The 25487-nt window shown below is 62.4% G+C and overlaps 1 protein-coding gene across 2 annotated transcripts; it reads left to right on the forward strand.

Annotated features, from left to right (window-relative positions):
• The first annotated feature begins 6395 nt into the window (after positions 1-6395).
• Positions 6396-20309, forward strand: CPNE7 (copine 7). Of its 2 annotated transcripts, none has more exons than XM_042918607.1 (14): positions 6396-6561; positions 9261-9335; positions 9488-9562; positions 10209-10292; positions 10966-11055; positions 11180-11278; positions 11617-11703; positions 12038-12097; positions 13024-13157; positions 14359-14413; positions 14926-14977; positions 15055-15188; positions 18716-18952; positions 19635-20309. In XM_042918607.1, exons 1-14 carry the CDS (start codon positions 6541-6543, stop codon positions 19818-19820), a joined length of 1389 nt encoding a protein of 462 aa, XP_042774541.1. In that variant the 5' UTR covers positions 6396-6540; the 3' UTR covers positions 19821-20309. The 2 variants fall into 2 exon arrangements, with proteins under 2 accessions (XP_042774541.1, XP_042774540.1); XM_042918606.1 differs by having other exon boundaries at positions 6507-6561; positions 12046-12097; positions 13043-13157.
• The last annotated feature ends 5178 nt before the right edge of the window (positions 20310-25487 follow it).

Below are 25487 nucleotides of genomic sequence, written 5' to 3' on the forward strand. Positions count from 1 at the left end.
CCACCCCTGCCTATAATTTCTACAGTCAACAAGCGTTCCCAAACAACCTCTTGGCTTGTGGGGCGGTGGCCTGCGGTGGCCCTTGTCCTCCGTCTAATGAGGAGCAGGACCTGAGCCGGGGGCGGGGGGGGGGGGGGGGGGGGGGGGGGGGAGGGGCACGTGCGCATACATGCAAGGACTTGCCCTGAGCTAGCACGCCTCTCACACACAGCCTGGAGGTGACTCTGCTCTTGTCCCACTTTCCAGGTGATCCTGGAGGCATGAGTGATTCTGGAACTTGCTCGAGTTCAATGCTGTGGGACAAGGGCCAGGAGCTCGGGGAAGCCTGCTGGAGTCGGCTGGTGGAGAGCACAGTGGCCTGAAATGCCAGTCGTCCAAAGCAAGGATTCTTTGGAAGCATCAAAAGAACCAAATGGGGGTGCCTGCCTGGGGAGCTCGGTCGGTTTCAGCTCAGGTCATCATCTCCAGGTTCAGGAGTTGGAGCCCCGTGTCGGGCTCTGTGCGGACAGAGCAGATCCTGCTTGGGATTCTCTGTCTCCCTCTCTCTCTGCCCTTCCCCTGCTCGCTCGCTCTCTCTCTCTCAAAATAATAAGTAAATAAACTTAAAAAGAACCAAATGGGAGTTAGTTTAATACCTCAGGGACGGTTGGTTTGATCGGCTGATCCCTCAGTGACCCCTCCCGAGCCCCTGGCTGGGCGGGAGCTGGGTTAGCGGGTGCCAGGGTGAGGCAGCGGGAGTAGGGAGGCAGACCAGGGCTTGGCAAACATTGTCCTCAAGGAAGAGGTAGTTAAGCGTGTCAGGCTCTCTGGGCCACAGCTCCTCAGCTCTGCTCTGGAGCAAACTCAACCCCAGCCAAAATGTGAGCGGACAGGCCAGGCCGTGCTCCAGTGAAACCTTATTTACAGAACAGGCGGCTACCAGACTGGGTCCCTGGTAACCTGCGGTAGCCTACTTTTATTGAGGTAGAACGCCGGTCTGTTTGGGCTGCTGAAACCAAAATACCACAGACTGGGCAATTCTAAACAACAGACATCGATTTCACAGTCCTGGAGGCTGAAAGTCCAGGATCAAGGTGCCGGGAGCCTCAGTATCTGGTGAGGGACTCCCCTTCTTCGTCTGTCCTCACGTTGGCGGAAGGGCGAGGGGGCTCTGAGGGTCCCTTTCTCAGGGCCCTAACCCCACTCATAAGGCTCCACCCTTACGGACCCAAGGGCCTCCCAAAGTTCCCACCTCCTTTTTTTTTTTTTTTAACTTTTTTTAAGTTTATTTATTTTGAGAAAGAGACCGCGTGAGCAGGGGCGGGGCAGAGAGAGGGAAAGAACCTCCAGCAGGCCCCAGGCTCTGGGCTGCGGGGCTTGAAGTCACAAAACCACAAGATAGTGACCTGAGCCGAAACCAAGAGTTGGACGCTTAACCTACTGAGCCCCCCGGGCCCGCCGCCAAAGGTCCCACCTCCTAATACCATCACATTGGGGCTCAGGATTTCAACACATGAAATCGGGGGAGGGGCATAAATATTCAGTCCATGGCATGGAAGAAGGCCATAAACCGTTAATAAAAGAAGAAACAAGTTACAAACAGAAATAGTTTGCGCCAAGACCTCATTCAACAAACGTACTGAGCACGTAGTACGTGCCGGGCCCAGTCCTGGGCCCAGGGACTCAACCGTGACATGGCAGGCTGGTCCCTCACGCTGACAGTCTGATGAGCCATGTGGTAAGGGCTCAGACGCTGGAGGCAACTTTTGAAAAGTAATACAGACTTGCATGGGGAAAAGGCTGGAAGGGCAAACATCACAATGGTGTTTATGTCTGGGCGCTAGAATTCTTGTTTCTACGTGCTTCTCCACACTCTCTAAGTTTTCGACGTGGAACGTGTACTCTCATTTCCTGTACAACCATCACAACAACACATACGAACGGGGGTCTCCTCTCCCATGTCTGGCTGCCGGCCCTCCCCCTGCCCCTGCCTTCCCGGCCCTCCCTTGTCCCTTGTGGGCTGGCGGGTGAGGAGGGAGCCCCACCACCACCGCGTGTCCTGGGAACTCAGGAAGGCCACACTGGCCCAGGCCTCACGGACCAGGGTTGCGGGAAACCTGCTTTCTCTTCTGTGGCTTCTTTCCATTACTGCCATCTGGAGCCGAGGCGCAGGGTCACCCCGTGGAGACAGCCGCGTCCTGTGAGGCTGTGGCCGGAGACCCCAGGGGGTCCGTTAAAATCTCTCGACCTCAGACGCCCCAACTCCCCAAGTCTGATGGTCTTTCCTCTCTCCCCTCGATGGAAGCGTCCCCTGTTACTGTGGTGCTGTGTGATGTGTGTGTGATGGTGAAGAACCGAACCGCGGTCAGGACCGATGCCCTGCACCCCCACTGGCGAGTCAGGTGTCCCAGGGCGGGTTGCCGAACTTTCAGTGCCCCCCGCCCTCACCTGTGGAATGGGGCCGACTTCCACACCGCTGCAGTGAGCGCGGAGGTGTGCAGCAGGGTGGCGGGTCCACGGCCATCCACACGGGACGGCCGCCACCCGTCGGCTGCAGAGGTCAAGCGTGGAAGTTGAGCTTGGGGGAGCCGGTCCTCAGGGGAAGGTCCCCCGGGTCCTGGCAGACCGAGGAGCCGGGCAGGGAGGCCCCTGGGCCCTCGCAGGAGAGGCCGGGCCGGGCAGCGTGGTGCTGGGTTGCCCACCTGAGCCCGGGCCCTTAGTCCCACGGACGTTCAGAGAGGCCACGCGGAGGAGCTGGCTCTGGGAGGCCTGGGGCCCGTGAGCCCAAGAGCCACCACCAAAAGCCCACATGTGTGGCTGGTGGGCCCAACACGACTCCCCTCGGCTCCGAGAAGCTGGTCTGGGAAAGATGCAGGGGCCAGAAGGCCCGGGGGGGCCAGGCTACTCACAGTGGAGAGTGGCTAGCCCTTGACAGCTGGATCCCAAAGCTGTCTGGCCCTGTGCCGGCTCCCGAGAAGGAGTGACGGGGAGGCTGGAAGGGGCAGAACGGGGCACTGACGGGCCTCAAATCCCTCTCTGCGTCTCACTGCCCTTTGCCTCTTTTCCCCAGGTGCCCAGGAAGTAGGCCCTTGGGCCGGAGACCAACTCACTAACCCCAGCTGCAAGGATTTCCCTTTTTTTGCCAACCGGCACATGGCGTTTGGCTTCCAGGTGTGCCTGGGGTTCAGTCCCGTCATCTCTGTGCCAGGATGCCGTCCAGGCACAGGGGCCGGGAAGACCTCTCCTGCCTGACCCTGTCTTGCCGTTGGCGGGCCCTCTGGCCTCAGAATCTTCTTCTGCTTCCCAGGAGGCCAAGGCTGAGCCCTGATCAGCCTGAGGGCATAGAGCCAGGCACGCCAGACATGGGTCTCCGCTCCCCCCACCCCCACCCCATCCTGTCAGTCCACCTTAAAGCCTCTCCTTGTCCCCCTCCCACTATGGCTTTGGGCCAGATCTGTGCCCTCTTTTTAGGCAAAAATTGGCAAAGAGAATGGGTTGGGACCAACAGAGGGTGGTTTCTGCCTCTGTTAACACCTCCTCTTCTGCAGGCCTTCTGCTGCGGGTGGTCCAGAGCAGGGCGGGGCGGAGGGGGGGTCCCCCTCCCATGGCACCCAGCAACCGACTGCAGGGGATAAATGGCAGGGCGCCAGGCACTGTCCTGGTCAGATTCTGACCCTCAGCCCCGACACCCCCAGGGCAGCAGGGGCTCCCCTCTTGGACCACAGGTCCCACGAAGGTGGGGACCTGTTCTTTCATTTCCAGCCCCAGCCCAGGGGGTGCCTGGCACACAGTGTGTGCCCGGGAAACGCTTGCTGATGGCAGTGATTCATCACCAGATGCCGCGGGGCCTCCACATGGGCTCCTGGGGAGGAAGGCCGGGAGCGCTGGACCCCTCCTGCCCGGCCCTGGGGCAGCCGAGTGCCCCGCCCCAGAGGGCCTGCGCGGTCTGGGAGGGCGCTGCCTGGCCTGACCCCAAACCTCTCCGCCGGGTTCCCCGCCCCCCCCCCCCCCCCCCCCCCCGAGAATTTGAACCCGGTGAACCCCTGGCAACCCCTGCTGCGGGACTGAGGGCGGGGTCTGGCCTCCCGCAGACCCCTCCTCGCCCGCGCCCCGCCCCTCCACGGCTCCCCATCCTCTGCCGGCCCGGCCCCCCGCCAGGCTTCGTCCCTTGCGCCGCCCCCTCCTCTGTCCCCCTTCCCCAGCCCCCCTCCCGCCGTCCCCGCGCGGTGGCGGCCGCCGGAGCCACGTGTGCGGGCGTGCAGGGAAGAGCGGCCACGCCTGGCCCGGCCATCATTCCCGACGCGGCGGCCCCTCGGTGCGCCCGGCCGGGTCCCCGAGCGCCGGGTCCCCGAGATGAGCGCGGGCTCGGAGCGCCCGGCGGCGGCGGCCCCCGGAGCGGTGCCCGCGCCCCGCGCCTCCAGGGTGGAGCTGCGGCTTAGCTGCCGCCACCTGCTGGACCGCGACCCGCTCACCAAGTCCGACCCCAGCGTGCTGCTGCTGCTGCGGTCCCAGAATCAGTGGGTGCAGGTAGGGGCGCCGGCCGGGCCGAGCCCAGCGGCGACTGGGGGCCTGGGGCTGCGGACGCGGAGACCGGAGGCGGTGGGCAGGGGACCGGGTCTAGAGAGGGGGGGTCCGGCACTTGGGGGGCGCTGGACCGGAGGCGACTGAGAGGACCCCCAGGTAGAGAGAGGGAGCACCCCAGTGCGGGTTGCGAGCAGGTTCCCGTTTGGGGGGCTTGGGGACGAGAGTGAGGCACCCAGGCTTGAGGGTGCTGGCAGGGAGCTTTCCTAAGGGGCACAGAAGGGCCTGGGGGCTGCAGAAGTGAGTGGCGTGGCCCGAGTGGTGACGCAGGGTGGGCCTGGGCTCGTGGGTCCCCCCGGCCTGCGGGGCACGCAGGAGGGACACTTGTCTGCCGGGTCCTCACCCATCAGGCAGAGGCACCCAGACCGCAGACCAGGGAGCACCGAGGGTCGGGCAGGGCTGCTGGGTTAGGGGGAGCTGCTGCCCGAGGCTGGGGCATTAGGGAGCCAGAGATTGATCTCTGGCCCACCTGGAGGGCAGCCAGTCGCCTGCTTTCCTGGAGGGTCCTGCGGACTCCAGCATGAGTGCCGAGCCCCAGGTGACCCAGCGCAGTGCACGTGGCTGGGCTGGGACAGCTGGGGTCTGGTTTGTGCTCCCCACAGACCCCGTTCTTCCTGTGATACCTTCTGGTCCTGGGGGTCACTGGGGTGCCTGTCCAGCCTGCTGCCCCTAGTCACCCCCAGCCCAGCCCTCCCCGTGTGCAGGTCGTGGCAACAGCTCAGGGCCCTGTGCGTTGTGCAAAGCACTGTCTCAGTCACCACTCCTGTGTGTACATCACCTTGAAAGGCCAAGAAAGGCGGGTTGTGGGCTGGAGAGGTTGGGGGTTGAAGCCTCCCTGTGCTCTAGCGCGCCCCCTGGGGAGGACCTGGGTGGGGAAGCGGACAGGACGTGGTGGAGGCAGACCCGCGGGGCCCCCACCTGTGAGGACACAGTGCTGGAGGCTCCAGGCGCCAGCTTCTGGGGACCTGCTTTTTGCTCCCCCGATGCCGTGACCTGGTCTCTTGTGGTCTCTGGACCACCAGCCTCCTGGGGCCGCAAAACCCTGCCCGTCTTCGACCTTGGAGGCAAAGGGCCTGCCCCAGCCCAGTGTCTTTGTGGGGGGGGGGGGACACTGGGGAGGATCTGTGACGAGGGGTGTCTGTGCCCTAGCCTCCCGTTAGTCTTTGTTTCTTGGCCTTGGCACTACTGGGTGCGGATGTCCCTGAGGAAGGATGGCCCACAAAGACCCTCCATCTGCGAGCGTGGGAGTTTGCGGACACTGGAGGGACCCTCCCCAGGCTGGGCTGTGCTTTGGGGACAGAGAGGGGCCCAAGATGTAGGAGAGATATGGCACCCAGGGGGAGTCTCTGCCCCCCACCCTAGTCTCCCTGCCTGCCCAGCTGGGGAGAGATCTCCATTTTGGGTTTGTCCAGCCCAGGATTCTGATCCAACTCTGTTCCTGATCGGACTGCTTTTGCACGGGACCCTTCCCCTCCCCGAGCCTCAGTTTCCCCATCTGTGACGGGGGTGGAGCAGGCTGTGGTGGGCATGACATGAGAAAATGCAGAGACTGCAGCCTGTGGCTGGTCAGGGGTGGGGGTCTTTATTTCAGGGAGGGAGGTGCCCCCCACCCAGGGGTGGCCGGAAGCCATGTGGGGTTTGGAGTCCTGAGGATTAGAGTGCAGGTTGCTGGGGGAGGGGGACTTCCCAGGGTACGGCCTGGAAGTGAGTCCTTCAGGAGCACGAGGGCAGGGGAGCAGAGGCTGCGGGCCAGTGCCAGGCACAGGGCGCTAGGGAGAGGCGGGCGGGGGGCGACCTACTCCTATTGGCTGCTTGCAGGTGGACAGAACGGAAGTTGTCCAGAGCAGCCTGCACCCTGTGTTCTCCAAGGTCTTCACGCTCGACTACTACTTTGAAGAGGTGCAGAAGCTGCGCTTTGAGGTCTATGACACCCGGGGACCCAGCGACCTCGGCTATCAGGACGATGACTTCCTTGGGGGCATGGAGTGCACCTTGGGGCAGGTGGGCTCCGTCCCCTCGGGAGGGAGGAGGGCAAGAGAGATCCCGGCGCGTGGAAAGTGCAGCTGGGCTAATGCTGAGGGCTGGGGGCGGGGCGTGGGGGAGGGTGGGGGACAGCGGAGCCCCAGGCTCCGCAGAGGTCCCTCCCTCCGGGACAAGTATCCTGCTCTGCCCGTCTCCACGGTGACTTCCCTTAAAAATTCCTTATTAGCTTTAAAAACGCGTGGTTTTGAGCTGGGTAACACAGGCATATAATTCAAAATTCAGGAAGTGTAGGGGCGCCTGGGTGGCACAGTCGGTTAAGCGTCCGACTTCAGCCAGGTCACGATCTCGCGGTCCGTTAGTTCGAGCCCCGCGTCGGGCTCTGGGCTGATGGCTCGGAGCCTGGAGCCTGCTTCCGATTCTGTGTCTCCCTCTCTCTCTGCCCCTCCCCCGTTCATGCTCTGTCTCTCTCTCTGTCCCAAAAATAAATTTAAAAAAAAGTTGAAAAAAAACAAAATTCAGGAAGTGTGAAAGGCAAGCCATGGGACGCGCACCCTCGCCTGTCCACGAGTTCACACTCTCGCGTGAGAACGTGAGGGGGTATTTCTTCTCTGTGTGTATATACGTATATATTTTAACACAAATTACGTACACTATTACTGTTCTGCGCTGCTTTCTTTGCTGCCGTGGCACGAGATCACTTCCACCCCGTGACGTCAACGTGTCCCCGCTCCGCCCTGCAGCCGGCCGGCCGGCCCGCTGGGGGCTGCTGTCACCAGAGGGACAGTTTGTAGTCCTCAGATGATGTCCCGTCCGCTAGCTGTTCCGTTAGCCGCATAGCAAGAGTGCTTGCCAGCCACCACTGAGACAGCCTGGGCACCGGGCTGCGGGCCACACGCTTCGCTCTCAGCCTGTGATGGGAGATGCTTCCTTTTTACGGAGGCATGATTTCCATCCAGGAGAACGCGGAGACCTTAAGGGTTGATGTTGATGAGTTTAGGCACCTGTCTTCCTGCCCATCACCAGCTCACATCACCCTACAGACCCCTCCTCTCCAGCACGCCCCTGCTAGTTTTGCCTGTTCTAGAACTTCCTCTTCATGAATCACACAGTGTGTTCTCATTTGTGCCCGGTTTCTTGCACCCAACGTGATGTCTGCATGACTCATCCCCATGGCCGTCTGCGTCGGAGCTGATCTGGGGTGGGCCCCCTGTCATCCCATTTTATAGATGACAGCACGGATCACTGCACAGCAGCAGAGCGGGATTTGACACGTATGCATGGACTGCATGTACACACGGGCACGAGTGCACGGACGCATGTATGGATGCATGCACGGACACAGAGAAACATGTGTGAGCACACACGTGTCGAGATCGACTTGTAAACTGTAGACAGTGAAAAGGCCCATCGAGGCCGGCATGGCCCTCAGGGCAGCTGCAGTCAGTGGTCAAGGGTATGGACAGTGGCCCTGAACCCCAGCTGCATGACCTTGAGCAAGCCCCTGACCCCTGTCCGAACCTCCAAGCATCAGGCACCTCAGTGGGTATTTGAAGGGACCAAGAAGAAAGGGCTTATTGACCATACACTGGTTCACACAGCAGCTTTCCCACTTCTCCTGATCGGAGAGCCCGTAGCAGTGCAGCCCGTAAGTGGGAGAACCTGGGGCCACACGGCCTCCCTCCCTTCACACCTTGCGGAGAGCTTTCCCACCCTTAGCCCGTTTTGACCTTCCGGCACGCAGGCAATGTTCCCGTGTGCTCGGAAGCCGCTAGGTAGGCAGGAGCCGAGGGGCGGGTGGCTGGGAATACGCCGTGTGCTGTTCCGACTTAGCTGACTTTGCACGGTCGCCCCCCGCTCCAGGAGCTGGCCGCAGGTGGGGCCAGGTGAGCATTGATGAGCGTCGGGGGTGTTGTCACCATGGCGATAGCGCATGTTTCTGCGTTGGCCAGCAACGAGTGGAGTCCCCTACGAAGTCATGGGCACTTTGGCAGCCGTGGGGCGGGGTGGGGGCGGGGCGGGGGCGGGGGGGGGCTGGGTGCGGGCTGTCATCCTTGAGCTCTTCTACAGACCAGGGCGCATACTGCCTCAGTGCTGCCCTCTGGTGAGCAGGTGCCCTGGCTGCATACAGCTGCCCTGTGTCAACTCTCGGCCCCAGTTAGGGGCTTGTAGCCAAATGAGGGCCAGGTGAAGGGGAGGGGGTGGCCCAGGTGGGCAGGGCAGGGGGGAGCCCACGGGGAGACCGCACAGGGTGGTGGAGAGCCAGGTCGCACTCTTGCTCCCGACCCTTTGCCACCTCCACAGCCGGGAGTCCAGTGTGGCGCCCAGGAACACCCTCGGCCCCCTGCTGGCCGGGGGGCTGTTTGAAGCCCCCCGCTGCCCTTGGGGCAGGGACCGGGGACACCCCACACAGCCTCCCTGAGCTGCTGGGGAGCTGGGGCTGGGTGGGCGTTCCTGACCCAGCATGTGGGGCTGTGGCCCCAGGCGGTGCCTCCTCACAGAGCCTGTCTCCCCTCCTGACAGGAGGGCCAGGTCCCGGGTGAGGGGCGGTGGCCACACAGAGGGATGTCAGGTGGCCGAGCGACTCAAGGGAGGGCGTGGGGCCCTGGGGTGTTGATTTGGAGGAGCTGGGCTGCCCCGGGGAGACTGAGGGCCGGGTCGGCGTGCCCGGGGGGGGGGGGGACCGGAGCTGACCCCTCCCTGGCTGTTCTGACTTCCAGATTGTGGCCCAGAAGAAGGTGACCCGTGCCCTGCTGCTCAAGTTCGGCAGGAATGCCGGCAAGTCCACCATCACGGTGAGGCCGCCCGCCTTCCCGCCCAGCCCCTCCACCCCGCAGACCCCACCCCTTTCTCCTCGTGGCTCTCAGAGGCCTGCCCCGAAGGCAGCTGGCGAGGCCCCGGGCCGCCTGGGGGCCTGTGGAGCTCGGAGCCCTGGCTTTCCTCCCAGGTGACAGCTGAGGACATCTCCGGGAACAATGGCTACGTGGAGCTTTCCTTCCGGGCCAGGAAGCTGGACGACAAGGTGAGTGGAGGCTGCCCGCGTGGGCCCAGGGCACGTACTGCCGATGCCACGAGACCCGCCCCCCCCCCCCCCCCCCAGCTTTGCCCTCCTGCGTCGGAGCCTTCCTCTCTAGACGCCACAGACGCAGGGCTGCCGAGTGAGGAGCACGCCGGCCACCCCTGTCACCATTGTTCCTGTGCCCTGAGCCCCTTCCTGCCACATCTGTAAGTGCTCGTGCCTCCTGAGGCAGGGGCACTCGTGGCCCCTGTTTAGTGACGGGGACACGTGCTCAGGGCCGTCACCATCCGGACAGTGGAAGAACTGGCCATGAGCTTGGCTCTGTCGGGTGCTCACACAGGGTGGGGGCCCAGAGCAGGGTCTCAGCTGGTAGAGGTCGTCCCCTGGGGGGGAGGAGCAGGGGCGGTGGGGGTGCCAGCTGGGGGTGTGCACACGTGGCTGGAGGGAGGCTGGGCCCGGGCCCGGGAGTTACAACAAAGCTGCTGGGGGGCCAGCGAAGGCTCTAGAGGGGAGGACAAGGCGTTGGATCATTCTGAGAGGCTCTTGGGAAGGGTCATGCCCTCATTTCCTAGCTAAGGAGATAGAGGCTCCAGGGGTGCAGCCTCTGTCCCCCCTCCAGGACCAAGCGCAGCCTCTGCCCCTCCTCCAGGACCTCTTCAGCAAGTCAGACCCCTTCCTGGAGCTATACCGGGTCAATGACGATGGGAGTGAGCAGCTGGTGTACCGGACCGAGGTGAGGGCTCCCTGCCCTGCACCTTGACATCCCCTGCAGAACTTTGGGGACGGGAATGAGAAGAGAGGGGCAGAAGCCAGCCTGTCTCCCCCCCACCCCGGGTCCTCCCAGCACCCCGACGGCTGCGGGGGCCTTCACCCCCGGCACCCAGCTCCTTGCATCAGGGAGCCAGCAGGCCAGGCCGTCTGCCACTAGAATTCACAATTGTGTTTTGTTGTCCCTGCCTACAGGTGAGATGGCATTTTAGTTATAGCAAGTGAGAGAGCACTTCCTTTTTTTTTTTAAGCGTATTTATTTTGAGAGAGAGAGCGCGTGTGCACGTGCAAGCAGGGGAGAGGCAGAGGGAGGGAGAGAGAATCCCAAGCAGGCTCTGAGCTGTCAGCATCGAGTCCGACAAGGGCTCCGTGTCAAGACCGTGACCTGAGCCAAAACCAAGAGTCAGGCGCTCAACAAACTAAGCCACCAGGCGCCCCAAGAACATTTGCTTGTGAGATAAATTAATTTGAGTAAAAAAAAGAGGCTATTTAAAGAAAAAGCTGGGGGTCCAGAGGGTCCAGGAACGTGGCACAAGTTACGAAGATGGTTCCTGAAGGACCGGGTTCAGAACTACAGGGGCCCTGGGCCCCCAGTCCTGCCTGGAACCTGAGCCGGCCCCCCCACCACCGGCCCACAGGTGGTGAAGGACAACCTCAGCCCCGTGTGGGAGCCTTTCAAGGTGTCGCTGAACAACCTCTGCAGCTGTGAGGAGACGCGGCCTCTGAAGGTGGGGGTGGCAGGGGGGGTGGCAGGTGGGGGGTGGCAGGGGGCTGGCCTGGCTGCAGGGGAATGGAGACGTCCAGGTGGGGGGCCCGGAGGGGCCGGTGGCCTGAGGGGCCTGGGCTCCCCAGTGCCTCGTCTGGGATCACGACTCCCGCGGAAAGCACGACTTCATCGGGGAATTCTCCACCACCTTTGAGGAAATGCAGAAAGCCTTTGGGGAGGACCAGGTGAGCTGGGGCCCCTCCCTGTCCGCCCCCCCAAACAGGGTGGAAACAGGGTGAAAGTGGGGCCCTGCCCCATCTGCTAAGGGTTCTCTGGCAGGAGCCTCAAGAAGCAGGTAGGGCACCAGCCTGAGCTGAGTCGGCCCCAGAAATTGCTATTGTCAGCAAACCCCCGAGATCGAGGACCACGCCTGCCGGGTGGCCAGAGTAGGGACGACAGTCACTGTGTTACAGGTGGAAAATGCTGTCCGGGGCTGGGGTTTTGAGGCCTCCCTGCCCCCTTGGAGCGGGGTTTGGGCACTGGCGCTCTGGGGTGGGGGTCTCCGTCTCTCCCTGTGCCCCAGGCCCAGTGGGACTGCGTGAATGCCAAGTACAGGCAGAGGAAGCGTAATTACAAGAACTCTGGGGTCGTCATCCTGGCAGACCTGAAGGTGAGCTGCGGCCCCTGCCCGCAGACGCCCCACTCACCCACAGTGGGGAGGGGGCTGGCTCCCGCCTAAACTCGACAGAGAGGCAACGGGGCACAGGCGCACCCCTCCCTGCAAATCTCCCCGTTGTCAGATGGACGCCAGGGGTCTGATGGTCCCCAGTACGTGCGGGAGGGAGGTGGGAGGGATGGACGGGAGGGGGAGACAGAGGAGGGGAATGGGGGGGGGGCTGCCCCAGGCAGAGAGCTGGGGATAAGGGCAGGTCCCCGGGGCTCCGGCCTCAGTTTCAGGGTGTGGGGCGTCCTGGGCGGGCCCTGCCGACCTCCCTGCCTGGAAGTCCTACAGGGTTCACTCTTTCCTGGACTACATCATGGGCGGCTGTCAGATTCACTTCACCGTGAGTGCACGGGCCCCTCCACACCAGCAGAGCCCGGGCGCCCTGCCCACCCTGGATGTAACTCGGAGCCTGGCCCGGGGCCCGGGGCGGATGTGCAGAAGTGGGTACAGTGAGGCCCCTGCCCGGGCTCGGGGCCCTTCCCGTGCAGGTGAAGTGGGCAGTTGGGTCTCAGGAGCTGCCCGGGGTCACCCTCCACGAGAGCAGTGACAGCAAGACGTGTGTGGCAAGAATGCAGTGGCACCCGTGGAGGCCGGGGACAGCGCCAGAAGCCACGAGACCCAACAGCGGTGGCTCTGGTCCGGAGCTGTGGGTGTCAGTGGGGCGGGAGGGCCCGGCGTCCGTGCCTCTGTGTCGCCTCACCGCTCGCTCGTGGCTGCACGGGTCCGGGTCTTGCCACCCAGTGGCAGCCAGATTGGCCTGAGGGAAGCGTCCCGGCGGGGCCGCGTGGGGACCCCAGCCCGGGGCTTGAACTCGCAGTCCCTGCCCAGGCGGAGAGGCAGCAGAGAAGAGATGTGCCTGGTCATGGCACGGGTCCCTTGCCAGCAGCCTGCCCCGCGCCCAGGGCACTTGGCTGCAGGTGCTCGGGGCTCAGTGTGACCACGCCCTGGGCCGTGGGCCGGTATCACCCGCGTGGTGCTTCTTTCCACCTGGGGATCTGCGTAGACGGGGTTGGCAGGGTCCGGGCTTGCTGCTCAGAGCCAGTGCCCACTCTCCCCAGGGTGCCCTTTGCCCCAGCACAGAGCCCGGCCCTGGGACTGTCACCTCAGGCGTCTCCTCAGACGGGCCCCGGGAACTGCTCTAGTTTGCACCCCTCACCAAGCACTCCCCACGCCTCCTTCCCCCTGCCTGTCAAATGGGGGCTCTGGGTGCCTAGTCCCGCCCAGGTGGGAGAGGGGCCCCCGGCTCATGAGCCCGGGTCTCTGCAGGTGGCCATCGATTTCACAGCCTCCAACGGTGACCCGCGGAACAGCTGCTCTCTGCACTATATCAACCCTTTCCAGCCCAACGAGTATCTGCAGGCCCTGGTGGCCGTGGGAGAGATCTGCCAGGACTATGACAGGTGCAGCCCTGCCCCTACTGCCCTGTCCCCAGGGTGATGACAGGTGTGGCCCCACACCCACTTCCTGTCCCCAGGATTATGACAGGTGCGGTCCCTGCCCTTCCACTAGCCCTGTCCCCAGGATGATGACAGGTGAAGCCCTGCCCTTACTGCCCTGTTCCCAGGACGATGACAGGTGTGGTCCCTGTCCCCCCCACTGGCCTTGTCCCCAGGATGATAAAAGGTGTGGCCCTGGCCCCACTGCCCTGGACCTAGGACGGTGACAGGTGTGGCCCTGCCCCCACTGTCCCTGTCCCCAGGACTATGGCAGGTGTGGTCCCTGACCCTCCACTAGCCCTGTCCCCAGGACTATGACAGGTGAGGCCCTGCCCCCCACTGCCCTGTCCCCAGGACGATGACAGGTGTGGATCACCCCCCACTCACCCTGTCCCCAGGACTATGACAAAGTACCACCCTGCCCCCCCATCACCCTGTGCCCAGGACGATGACGGGTGCGGCCTCTACCCCCCACTTGCCCCTCGCCTCCCTGCCTCCCTGGACTCCAGCGCAGACTTGGGCCCAGAGGGTCATCATGACTCTACACTGACCAGAGGAACCTGCCTGAGGCTGGCAGTGCGTGGGCCACGGTGGGTGGGGCTCGCTCCACGGGCCAGACCCGATGTCCTACGTGGCTGATCTCTGAGGTGAAGCTCGGGTCAAAACCGGCATGTGTTGACATGGGGCTGGGCCTCAGTCACGTGGCTTTCACCCTTCGTGCACACACACACACACACACACACACACACACACACACACACACAGGGGATCTGTGTCCCACTTTACAGACCAGTAAACTGAGGCCATGGACAAACAGAAAGCTGTCGGGGTGGGTGGCAGACAGCGGAGGTCCCAAGTCAGGAGGCCAACGCTTCCCAGGGTCTGGTTGCCTCCCCAGGAGGTACCTGCTGCTCCCAGAGCAAAGACAGAGACTGAGGAGATGGCTCCACCCCTGCCTGGGTGTCTTCACTGCTCAGTGCCTCAGTTTCCCCCACGCGGCTCGGAGCAGAGCCAGCCCCTCGGGAAAGTGTCAGCCTGGGCCTGGTCACCCAGGGGTGGATCAGAGCCTGGCTGTCCTGATTCTGGTGAATGTCTCCCCAAAGCACCCCCGCCCCGCCCTCAGGGAAGTCAGGGGCCCCGTGTGAGACCGCTGCTTCTTTTCCAGTGACAAGAGATTTTCTGCTCTGGGGTTTGGAGCACGGATCCCTCCCAAGTATGAGGTAGGGGAGCCTGGGGACCGGGTCCCCACCCCCTTGCCTCTGCCGGGGGGCCCCCAGGGCCCTGCTGCTTCTCCCCAGCACAGGCTGTCCTGGGTCACCTGCTGCCTCTGCCTCTCATTGCTGGGAACCGGCTCCTAAGTGACAGTGGGCAGATTGCGGAGACCCTGCACTTGCGGCCAGAGAGGCTGACCTTGGTCACCCAGCACTAGTGACCTCTGGAGAACTGAACACAAACTCCGTGTCTCTGTCAGGAGAAGGGGAATGAGTCTGGAATCTTCAGCCGCAAATAGCAGTTCACCTGGCTTAAGCCCGAAAACGTGGTGGGAGGGACTTCTTGGTTAATGCAACTCAAAGCCTGGGGCCTCCTGTCTGCCCTCTGACCCGGGGTACTCCCTCCGCGAGGCTCTTTCCACATGCTGGTCCCGGGGGCTGCAAACCTACCGCCCCCCGTAGGCGGGGGTGTGGGGGTCCTGAGGGGTCACCCAGCTGACAGTCCCTCTGTGCCCACCCAGGTGTCCCATGACTTTGCCATCAACTTCAACCCTGAGGACGATGAGTGTGAAGGTAAAGGGCACGAGGCAGGCCTGGGGGGGGGGGGGTGCGGCGTGGACCGGGCCGGACTCACCCTCCTTCCCCTGTAGGGATCCAGGGCGTGGTGGAGGCCTATCGGAACTGCCTGCCCAGGGTCCAGCTCTATGGCCCCACCAACGTGGCCCCTGTCATCTCCAAGGTGGCCCGCATGGCAGCGGCCGAGGAGAGCAGTGGGGAGGCCTCCGTAGGTACCTGGGGCAGGTGGTGCGCTGGGGGCTGGGTGTTTTAGAAGGGGTGTGTGCCGTGGGGGGCCTGGGGCCAGGGTATGGTCTTCCCTCCTCCCCCTCCTTCCCTCCCTCCCCTTCCTTCTCTCCCCCCTCTTCCCTCCCTCCCCTCCTTCTCTCCCCCCTTCCCTCCCTCCCCCTCCTTCTCTCTCTCCTCTTCCCTCCCTCCCCCTCCTCTCCCCCCTCTTCCCTCCCTCCCCCTCCTTCTCTCTCCTCCTTCCCTCCCTCCCCTTCTTCTCTCCCCCTCCTCCTTCCCTCCTCCTCTCCCCCCTTCCTTCCCTCCCCCTCCTTCCCTCCCTCCCCCTCCTTCTCTCTCTCCTCTTCCCTCCCTCCCCCTCCTCTCCCCCCTCTTCCCTCCCTCCCCCTCCTTCTCTCTCCTCCTTCCCTCCTTCCCCCTCCTCTCTCTCCCCCTTCCCTTCCTCCCCTCCTTCTCTCTCCCCCTTCCCTCCTTCCCCCTCCTTCTCTCTCCCTTCTTCCCTCTCTCCCCCTCCTTCTCTCCCCCTCTTCCCTCCCTCCCCTTCCTTCCCTCTCCCTCCTTCCCTCCCTCCCCCTCCTTCTCTCCCCCCTCTTCCCTCCCTCCCCTCCTTCTCTCTCCCCCTTCCCTCCTTCCCCCTCCTTCTCTCTCCCTTCTTCCCTCCCTCCCCCTCCTTCTCTCCCCCTCTTCCCTCCCTCCCCTTCCTTCCCTCCCCCTACTTCCCTCCCTCCCCCTCCTTCTCTCCCCCTCTTCCCTCCCTCCCCTTCCTTCCCTCCCCCTACTTCCCTCCCTCCCCCTCCTTCTCTCCCCTCTCTTCCTTCCCTCCCCTCCTTCTCTCTCCCCCTTCCCTCCTTCCCCCTCCTTCTCTCTCCCTTCTTCCCTCCCTCCCCCTCCTTCTCTCCCCCTCTTCCCTCCCTCCCCTTCCTTCCCTCCCCCTACTTCCCTCCCTCCCCCTCCTTCTCTCCCCCTCTTTCCTCCCTCCCCTTCCTTCCCTCCCCCTACTTCCCTCCCTCCCCCTCCTTCTCTCCCCCCTCTTCCCTCCCTCCCCTCCTTCTCTCCCCCCTCTTCCCTCCCTCCCCCTCCTTCTCTCCCCCTTCCCTCCCTCCCCCTCATTCTCTCCCCCTTCCCTCCCTCCCCTTCTTCCCTCCCCCTCCCTCCCTCCCTCCCCCTCCTTCTCTCTCCCCCGTCTTCCCTCCCTCCCCCTCCTTGTCTCTCCCCCTTCCCTTCCCTCCCCCTCCTTCCCTCCCCCCTCTTCCTTCCTCCATTTCCCTCTCGCCTTCCTCCCACCTGGTTCCCCCTTCCCTCTCTCTCTCCATGTGTGTATGCTACTATTGTTTTCTTTCCAAACCATTTGAGAGTTGGCTGCTGGCCTCCTGGTGCCTCCGCCCCCAGCAGCAGGGACATTCTGTGCACAACCGCAGCTCAGCTTCCAAGCCCAAGGCATTGAAACAGACCCCCTTCCCATGTCACGCCTTTCCCCATGTGTCCACATTTGCCTGTGGTCCCCGGATCTGCCTGGTGTGCCGGTCTCCTGACCTGCGTTGTTCCTCAGCCTTACCCTGACCACATGACTTGCCCTTGTCCAGACTCCGGCTAGACTGTCTCTCATCCTGTGTTGGGGAAGCCCCACAGTTTACACTTTCTCTCCCAGGCACAGAGCCCCCAGAAGATACAGTCTGCAGCCTCTTGCCCGGTTACCTCTTAGTGTTTTGGTGTGTATTTTCTACTATCCCTGTATTCTCTTACATAATCATAGCACAAATATCAATTTCAGGAAATGTAACTTAGCTACTGCACTTTTATCTAATCTATGGAATATGTTCCAATTTCATTAACTTCCCCGATTATAATTCCCTAGCACTACGTTTCTGGCACAGGATCCAGGCCAGAATCAAGGATAGCAGGCATCTTCCCATATTAGTTTGAAGCAAGTCCTAGATACATAGCTTCATCTGCAAATATCAGTATAAATGCCCAGAAGAGAGATAAAACATAGCTGCAATGCATTGTCTCCCCTGAAAGACAAGGTTGGTCCCCTAGGATGGAATACCTAGGTGGTATATGCATGTCCAGCTGGATAATTCATGTCCTGGTGGTTTTCACAGGCAGAGCAGGGTTAAAACGGCCCCTTGTGTGATTGGCGGACCCCTCCCCTCCCCACTCTGCCCATCACCAGCTTCCCGTACTGCGCAGCCGGCTTGTGTGTCCCGTAGGGTCTCCTGGTCTGGACTCTGCTGACCGTGTCCCTTGGTGGCATTCACCACATTCTTGTCGTCTGATTCCCATGAACAGGGCTCAGACTTCCCCCGAGGTGACGGGAATGTCCCCAGGAGGCACTCACGTCTGCTTCTCCCCTCGGTCAGAGCCTGCATCTTAACCGAGATGCTTCACGGGGTTTTGTGGGCTGTTAGACCCCCTCTCAGAGCAGCGCCGATACTGTGCGTAGGCGCTAGGTGTGACCTGGGACCACCCGATCTTCTCCTCTCTTTCCGTCCTGAGGGAAAGCAGGGTCCCTTCTTTCCAAGGCAGATACAGCCTCCTGGGGCCGGGCCACAGCCACCCACTGCCCAGCCCTGGGAGGCCCCGAGCTCGGGGGCCTCAGAGCAAATCTGCCGTTCTGGCGGCGGGTGACGGAGGTCAGCGTTTGAGTAGCTGGCAAAGCTCGGGGCTGTGAGGTCTTAGGGGGCCCTGGACCGAGGCTGGGGGGCAGGAGGAGGGCTTGGGGGCTTTCCCGAGGAGGGGCCGCCTATGTGGGGCTGAGGGCTGGGCTGGGTCCTGCCGGGAGACTGCCGAGTACAAGGCCACTCGTCCCACGGGCCTGGGGCTCAGAGGGGGAGCAGGGATTGGGTGGCAGGGGCCCCCGTCGGATTGCCCTTGGTCCTTCCCTCAAGTGGTGGTGTAGGGCCAGCGCCCACTGGGCCAGGTGGTTCTTTCTTCTCCTTTATGTTTTCTCTTGTCCGGATTTTTAGTAGTTCTGTTTTGTTTTTGTTTTGTTTTTTTAACAATGGAAATGGACTTTTATTTGAAACAAGACCCGGTCCGTCTGTGCAGATGCGCCCAGGGCACCAGGCCCAGCTGTACCAGAGTTGTCCTTTCTCAATTGTTCCTTGGGCCCCGGGCCACCTACAGGGTGTAGGAGGCCCCGTCAGGTCGCTCCTTCTCCGGCCTCAGGCTTGGGTTCGGACCCAGCCTCCACCAGCTCAGCCCCTCCATCTGTAAGAGGCTGAGGCCGGGGGAGGGGGGGCTGGGAGATGAGAAGCATCGGGCACAGAGGGGGGCATGAGCTCAAGTTGTATTGTGACTGTGATTATCGCCCTTTAGCAAACAACAATCTCCGAAAAGCCTGAAAACCAGCAGCGAGGGATGCCTGCAGTGGCTTCCGGGTGGCTGGGGGACGTGGGGTTGCCCGGGGCGGGGGGTGGGGGACACCTGGCCCAGAGGGCCCCCAGGCAACCCCCAAGGGCCTGAGGAAGGGGTGGGGTGCCCGTGCCCACTCTGTCCCTGTGTCCCCAGCAATACTACATCCTGCTGGTCCTGACTGACGGAGTGGTGACCGACATGGCAGATACCCGGGAGGCCATCGTGCGCGCCTCCTACCTGCCCATGTCCATCATCATCGTGGGGGTGGGCAACGCTGACTTCACGGACATGCAGACCCTGGACGGGGACGAGGGCATCCTGCGCTCCCCGAGGGGCGAGCCGGCGCTCCGTGACATCGTGCAGTTTGTTCCCTTCCGGGAGCTCAAGAGCGTGAGTGCTGGTGGGGGTGTCATAGGCTTGCCTGCCGGGGAGGGGGGTGCCACAGGCCTGCCTTCCGGGGGTGGGGGTCACAGGCCTGCCTTCCAGGGGTGGGGGTCACAGGCCTGCCTTCCGGGGAGCTGCCAGGCTCCCAGGCCGCTCCCCCGCTCCTGTCATGAGCAGGATTTCGGCCACTTTTGAGCAGCTAGAAACCTTCCTATTTTGAAAACATCAAGCCTACACATACGAGAGAGGGCGGCACGGTGGGCTCCTGGGAGGGCACCACACAGTTTCTAGCACTTCCAGACCCTTTGTGAGACAGACACACAAAGGAAGTTCATGGCCAGTGGACACACTCACGGGGCTTTACGGGACGGGGGATGGGTACAACCCACCTCCTTCCTGCCTCTGACTGTGTGCCTGGAGGGGTGGCAGGGCCCTGGGGGCGCAGGGGCCCCACTCAGGACGGTGCCTGGAGCCCGTCCGAGGTCACCCCATGCCAGCGCTGTGCGCAGGGCAACCTCACACTCCGGGTGTCACAAAGGCTCGCCTGGCCACCAGGCGACTTACTGGTCGGCCACTGGGACAGATTCCATCACCGCTAGAGGGTGACGCTGGGGTTTGAGCAGCTCGGGGGCAAGAGGGTCTGGAGGGCCCCCAGCTGTGACGTAACCACGTTGTCCCCGCTCTGAAGGCGTCCCCGGCGGCTCTGGCCAAGTGCGTGCTGGCTGAGGTGCCCAGGCAGGTGGTGGAATACTTCAGCTACAGGGAGCTGCCTCCCAGAGGCCTCGGCACCCACACCTACGACGCTGGCCCCGAGAGGGCGAGGCAGCCAGGAGTGCGGCCAGTCTCTGTCTCAAGCACCCTTGGGGTGCCTTAGGCCCTCCCCCCAACACGTTCCAGAGCCCTCCTGTACCCCGCCCCCAGGCCCACCTCTTACCCTCCTGTGACCCTGCTGCCCAGACCAGCCTCTGGGGGCCCCCAAGGCTGAAGGATGAACAAATCCAGGCCCGGGGAACCCTGAAACAGGAGCCGAAGGTGTGGGGTGCGGGTGGTAGCCCCCCATGCCTGGCCCTGCCCCAGCCAGGCAGGTGTAGGGTCAGGGGGTGGGGAGGGTTCCCTGAGAGAGCAGGAGGAGGCCCCAGCAGCTCAGCCCAACGCGAAGGGAAGCTTATGGATCGGGGTGGGTGGAGGGGTTCCTGCTTCGCATCTGGTTCTCACAAGGAGGGGCCCGCAGCCTGCATCCCAGCTGTGGGGGAGACCGGGGTGCCCCCAGAGCTCCTGACCGGTCAGATTCCTCTTTCTTCCTGCCTTCCTCCCCTGTTGCTTCCCCCAGCTCAGCACCCAGGCCTTGGGGTCCGCAGGTGGGGGCTTAGGCATAATAAAGTGTCATCTTGTCCTCGAAGTGCTTTGTGCCTTTACTGCCCCCTCCCAGCCCCCACCCTGGGACAGGGGGTCTCTAGACTCAGGTTCTCGGGGTCCTTCCCGGACTGAAGGGAGGAGCCTCTCGGAAATGCCGGGAGGCAGTGCTGCCCCTCCCCCTGATCCACTGCCTGGAAACAGCCAGGCCCAGGTGGAGAGGGGCCGCCAGGCAGGAACCCAGGTGCCTTGAACTTGCAACTCAACTTCACAAGGACCTACTATGCGCTCCATGCTACACACTCTGTCAGAGAAGGAGCACCACCTGTCAAACCTCCGGGCCCTCTGGGGGTGGGCTTCTGATTGAGATTTCCCCTGGAATATCTTGTCTGGGAAAAAAAACAAAACAAAACTGTCCTGACCCTGAATCTATTCTCTCCTACCCACTCACCCATTCTCCATCCCTCCATCCATCCATCTACCTGTCCCCCCACACATCCACCCTTCTCGCCCTCCATTTATCCACCAATCCATCCGTCTGTCTGTCCATCCATCCCTCCATCCCTCCCTCCATCCATCCATCCATCCACCTGTCCATCCATCCATCTGTCCCTCCCCACATCCACCCTTCTCGCCCTCATTTATCTACCAATCCATCCGTCCACCTGTCCGTCCATCTGTCCATCCATCCATCCATCCACCCACTCACTCTGGAGACCTATTTTTAGCTTCTGATTCATCTCCTGTTAGGGAGAGATAATAGGCTTTGCCATGGTAACTTAGCTACTGCTGAATTCCGGAAGGGACGATGTTGGTCTCTTTGGGGATGGAGAGGACACCAGAGAAACAGCCCCCTCCATCTACACTGGGAGACAGCAGGGCCATAGGGTGGGGGAGGCTGTGGGCCCCAAGACAGGAGGGTGTGTCAGCTGTGTCCTGACCCAGCCACCGAGTCCTGTTATGACTGGACTGTTTTAGTGGCAGAAAGCCTCAGACGGTTCAGGCGTGAGGCCAAGGGAAGTCGGTCAGTTCCGACCCCAGGGGGCACAAAATGCACAGAGAGCCAGCTAAGGAGAAGTGGAGGGGGTCTGCGCACAGCCCCAAGGCAGCAGGGGCGGGCAGTGGCTCTGGGCCAGAGGGCAGGGCAGTGGAGGAAGGGTATCATCTTGCAGCTGATGCCTTAGCAGACATGCAGCCACTTCCAGAACAGGTGAGGTGGGGAGGGAGCGGAGGCGTGAGGCCCTCGCCTCTACCCTCCACCCTTCCCCTCTGCCCTTTCTTCTCCGGCCAACAGGAAGCAGGGAGCAGCTGGGGGCGGGCGGGGGGGGGGGGAGGCCTATGGAGGATCCCCTACTGGACTGGAGGGAGGCAGGAGGCTGTGGGCGTGGGGCATGGCCAGCGGGCAGACTCAGCTGGGCACCTGTCGGAAGAGGTAGGGTGAGGATGTAGGGTCAGGACGGGGTCACCAGATCAGCCGTCAGGATGCAGTGATTTTTACCAGTTAGAGCCCAACCTCCTCCTAGGCCTGAGCCGGCTAATGGGACTCGGTCCTGGGACTTTTGCTGACCTTTGGTTTTCCTTGAGTGGCTGAGCTGGTGGCATGGGAGCCGGGAACGGCTGGTGACCACTCTGCCGCCTCGTGGGCTGGACCTACCTGGGGACAAAGCCGACACAAATGGGTGGGCCAGAGAAGTGGCCCTGTGAGCTCCCTCTCTACCGAGGCAGCTGGAGCTGGGTTTCCATCGAGTTTCCACCCCAAGATTCCGGCCCAGAGAGATGGCAAATACGCCCATCGCACAGACGAGAAAAGCAGGGTCCAGGACAGTCAAGTGAGTTGCTCAGGGTCACGGTTAAGGACCCACCAGCTCCAGGCAATTCCAGGATTTATGTCTTTCCACACGTCTTCCATCAAGGGATGTGAGATCTGGCTCTGGACTCCAGACAGGCTTCCAGGGAGGGAACGTGGACTGAAATCCTGTCAGCGCCTTGCTCTTGGCTCATAACAGCACAGGCCTGGGTTTCCTCAGCCATCAGAACCAGAAAGTGTGCACGGGCCGGGGACCCCACGGCAGGAGCCAGCCCGGGCTAGGCTTCCTTCAGAAATTGCCTCCAGGACACTTTGTGGAACCGCCCCCTCGTCAGAGGAAGGACTTGGGATTTGCAGACAGAGTGGTTAGCTGCTTGGGCACTGGGCCCGAGTCGAACTGGACGCCTGGACAAGTTACCTTGTCATCTGTCACACGGGAGTGTGACGGCTCTAATTCCTTGGCAGCCCCTCCCACTGAGAGGTGGGGTGAGCGTCCCTTCTCCTGGCACCTGGGAAGGCTTGGGGTCCCATGTAACCCTCTAAGGCTTGGTCATGAAAATGCCACATCCTGCTGCCTTGCTTAGTTGAGACACCGGTGCTTGGGACCCAGTTGCCAAGCTGCAAAGAAGCCCAAGCGGCCCCCGTGGCACCAAGGCCCCAGCCAACAGCACGCAAGACTGGCTGGCCGTGTGCCGTGGGCTCCTCTAGCCTGGCTGAGACCCCCACTGCATCCACAGGGCAGGCTCTGAGCCAGAACCCCCCAGCCCATCCTCTCCTGTGTTCCGGAACCACAGAAATGGTCTGAATCCATCCATGCTTGTTGTTGTTGTAAACCACCAAGTTTGGGTATCATCTGTTACGTGGCAGCAGGTAACTGATGCACCCTCTTCACAGGGGGCGGATGGGTGGTGCACAGGCCTCGGAGCAAAATGCCTGTTCAGTAAACGAACAGCAGTTTTGCACAGGAGCTGGGCTTCTCTCTCTTGTTCTGGGCGACAATTGTGCCAAAGCCCATCTCTCTGATTATAAGCTTGCCCCTCCCCCACAGAGCCCAGGCTGGGCCTCAGAGGCTAAGGACTCCTGGTCACATTCCCCCACCCCAGGACCCGCCCTCTGGGTCTCAGAACCGTGGGCTGGAGGGGGTGGGAACAGGGGCAGCTGGGCATCAAGGCTGTTCTTTCTTCCGCCGCTGAGGAGAAGCACAGGCGGGGACTGTAAGTGCTTGTAATTGGTGCGGGGGCGGCAGCCGGCTGCCAGACGCGGCACCCGGGCGCCGTGGGCGACACCGATTTCCTTGTTCCCCGCCCCTCCTCCCACTGCACTGACGTGTGCCCTGGGCAGGAGCCCCTGGAGCCCTTGCCTGGGGCCGGCCGCTTCCTCCCGTCAAGGCCTGCCACTACCACGGGGCCCCCGGGAAGGGGACATTCTACTGGCCCGGGTCCTCACCAGGTGGCCGTCTCTCGTGAGTGCCATTTCCCCGAAGGGGGCCAGGCTCAGACAAGTGAAGCCACTTGGCTCAGTAAGCACAGCTGGGGCCGTGGAGCGAGTCCCGAGCTGGGCCTTGGCGCTTGTTCTAAGGGGCCGGAGCCGCGGTCCCCGGCCGTTTGCTCGTGTGTGAGCGTGTGCACGTGGGGGGGGGGCGTCCCTGTCCTCAGCTGCTTTAGCGAAGCGTCTTTCTGAGCCCCCAGCAGCACGCACGCTCGGGCCTCACACGGCCGCCCTTTCTCTGTGTCCCGAAGCCGGGTGGGGCCGGCCGGGCTGACGGCCACCGTGGGTCGCAGGAGCCCTGGTGCCCTGCTCACCGCGGGTATTTCTTTCTCCCGTCGTCCCCCTGGCGGAACAGCAAACATTTATTACGTGCCCGCTGCGTGCCAACAGCAAGAACACAGGAGCTCGGCATTCTGTCCAGGTGACACAGGCCGGCCGTGACCATGTGCCGAGGGGCGGCTGTGGGAGGCGGCTTGAGGCAGGCTGCCTCTTCTGCCGTGCCTACTGAGGGGAGTGTCCGGTCCATGGGACACAGATACTCGGGACCACCCGATGCTCGTCCTCTCCTCTCCTGTGGTGACAAGGCCCCAGATGCCAGCAGGGCACACAGTTGTCCTGATAAAGACCACCCGTCCTTTGGCGCTGGCTGTGGCCCCCCGACTACACTTTAGCTCATGGCGTGAGGACGAGAGGCATGTGCTACGGGTGTGCTTCTCCCCTCCCTGAGCTCCCGTGGCTTGGATTGAGATGTAATGGCTGGAGGTCAGCAGCCATCTTGCACCACAGGTGAACTTGGAAGTAGAAGCCATACCACCAAGATCAAAAAGACAGGAGGGCCCAGTTCCTGGACACGGTCCTGAAACAACCACCGCTGAATTTCTTGAATGTGAGAGAGAAACTTCAGTCATCCACGTGACAGGGCCTAACGCACTCAGCATTCGCATCAAATAAGCTTCTGGAAAATACCATCATTGTCATGGGTGTTGCTGTAGACAAAACCTCGGAAGGGGCAGCGGGCTCAAGCATGGTGGTCCGGGAAGACTTCCCTGAAGAGGTGGCGTAAGTGGAGAGCCGACGAGCGGAAGCGAGGAAGTTCTGGGGCAGTGACTTCACGGAGCCCCTTGCTGGGAGCCCTGCCCCCTGTGTGGGACCGTCAGAAGCTCTCTCCCGGCTCCTGAATTCTGTCTTTACTCCCTGCTTGCTGGCCAGGGCCTGCCTCAGGCCCCAGGACTGCCTTCAGGGTGGTGGGTCTTGTCTTCCTCTCCTTCTGGGTCTTGGACCTCGTTACCAAGCATAAAGATTTTCTCTTCTTCTAACAGACGCGATTTGTGTTCTTTGTGGAAATTAGAAAATCTAAGTAAGCAAAAATAATGACAAAAATCACCAGCACATCCACCCCCACGGCAGCCATGGGAACACCTTGGGACTTCCCCCACCGACTCCCCATGAATATTCACACGCTCATTCTGCACCAGAGGAAAACCACTGCCACTGGGGTGAGTGCTGCTTCATAACAGGACTGTGCGGCCCACGCACGTCATACCTGCCGACGCCCTTGATTGTGTCCACAGCCAGAGAGGAGGCGCTAGGACCCCCATGGTGCGTGCCCGAGGACGGCGTGCGTGGGCAGCACGGAGCGGGGGACCTAGGGCCTCCCCGAGAGGAAGGGAAGGACAGGACAGGCTTGCAACAGTGGCAGCCCGGGTGCCACACAGGGACCCCAGCTGTTCCGCGTCAGCATCGCTCCGATGGCCTGAAAGTGACCCTCCGACAGAAGCCCGCGGGATCCCTCGTCGTCCCGTCTCAGTGGCTGTGACCTGCCATCGCGGGCAGACACCCTGAGTGAGCCCGTGCCCAGCTCCTCCCACAGAGGCTTTCACGGGCCTGTGGCTC

The sequence above is a fragment of the Panthera leo genome, chromosome E2 (assembly GCF_018350215.1).
Source record: "Panthera leo isolate Ple1 chromosome E2, P.leo_Ple1_pat1.1, whole genome shotgun sequence".
NCBI lineage: Eukaryota > Metazoa > Chordata > Mammalia > Carnivora > Felidae > Panthera > Panthera leo.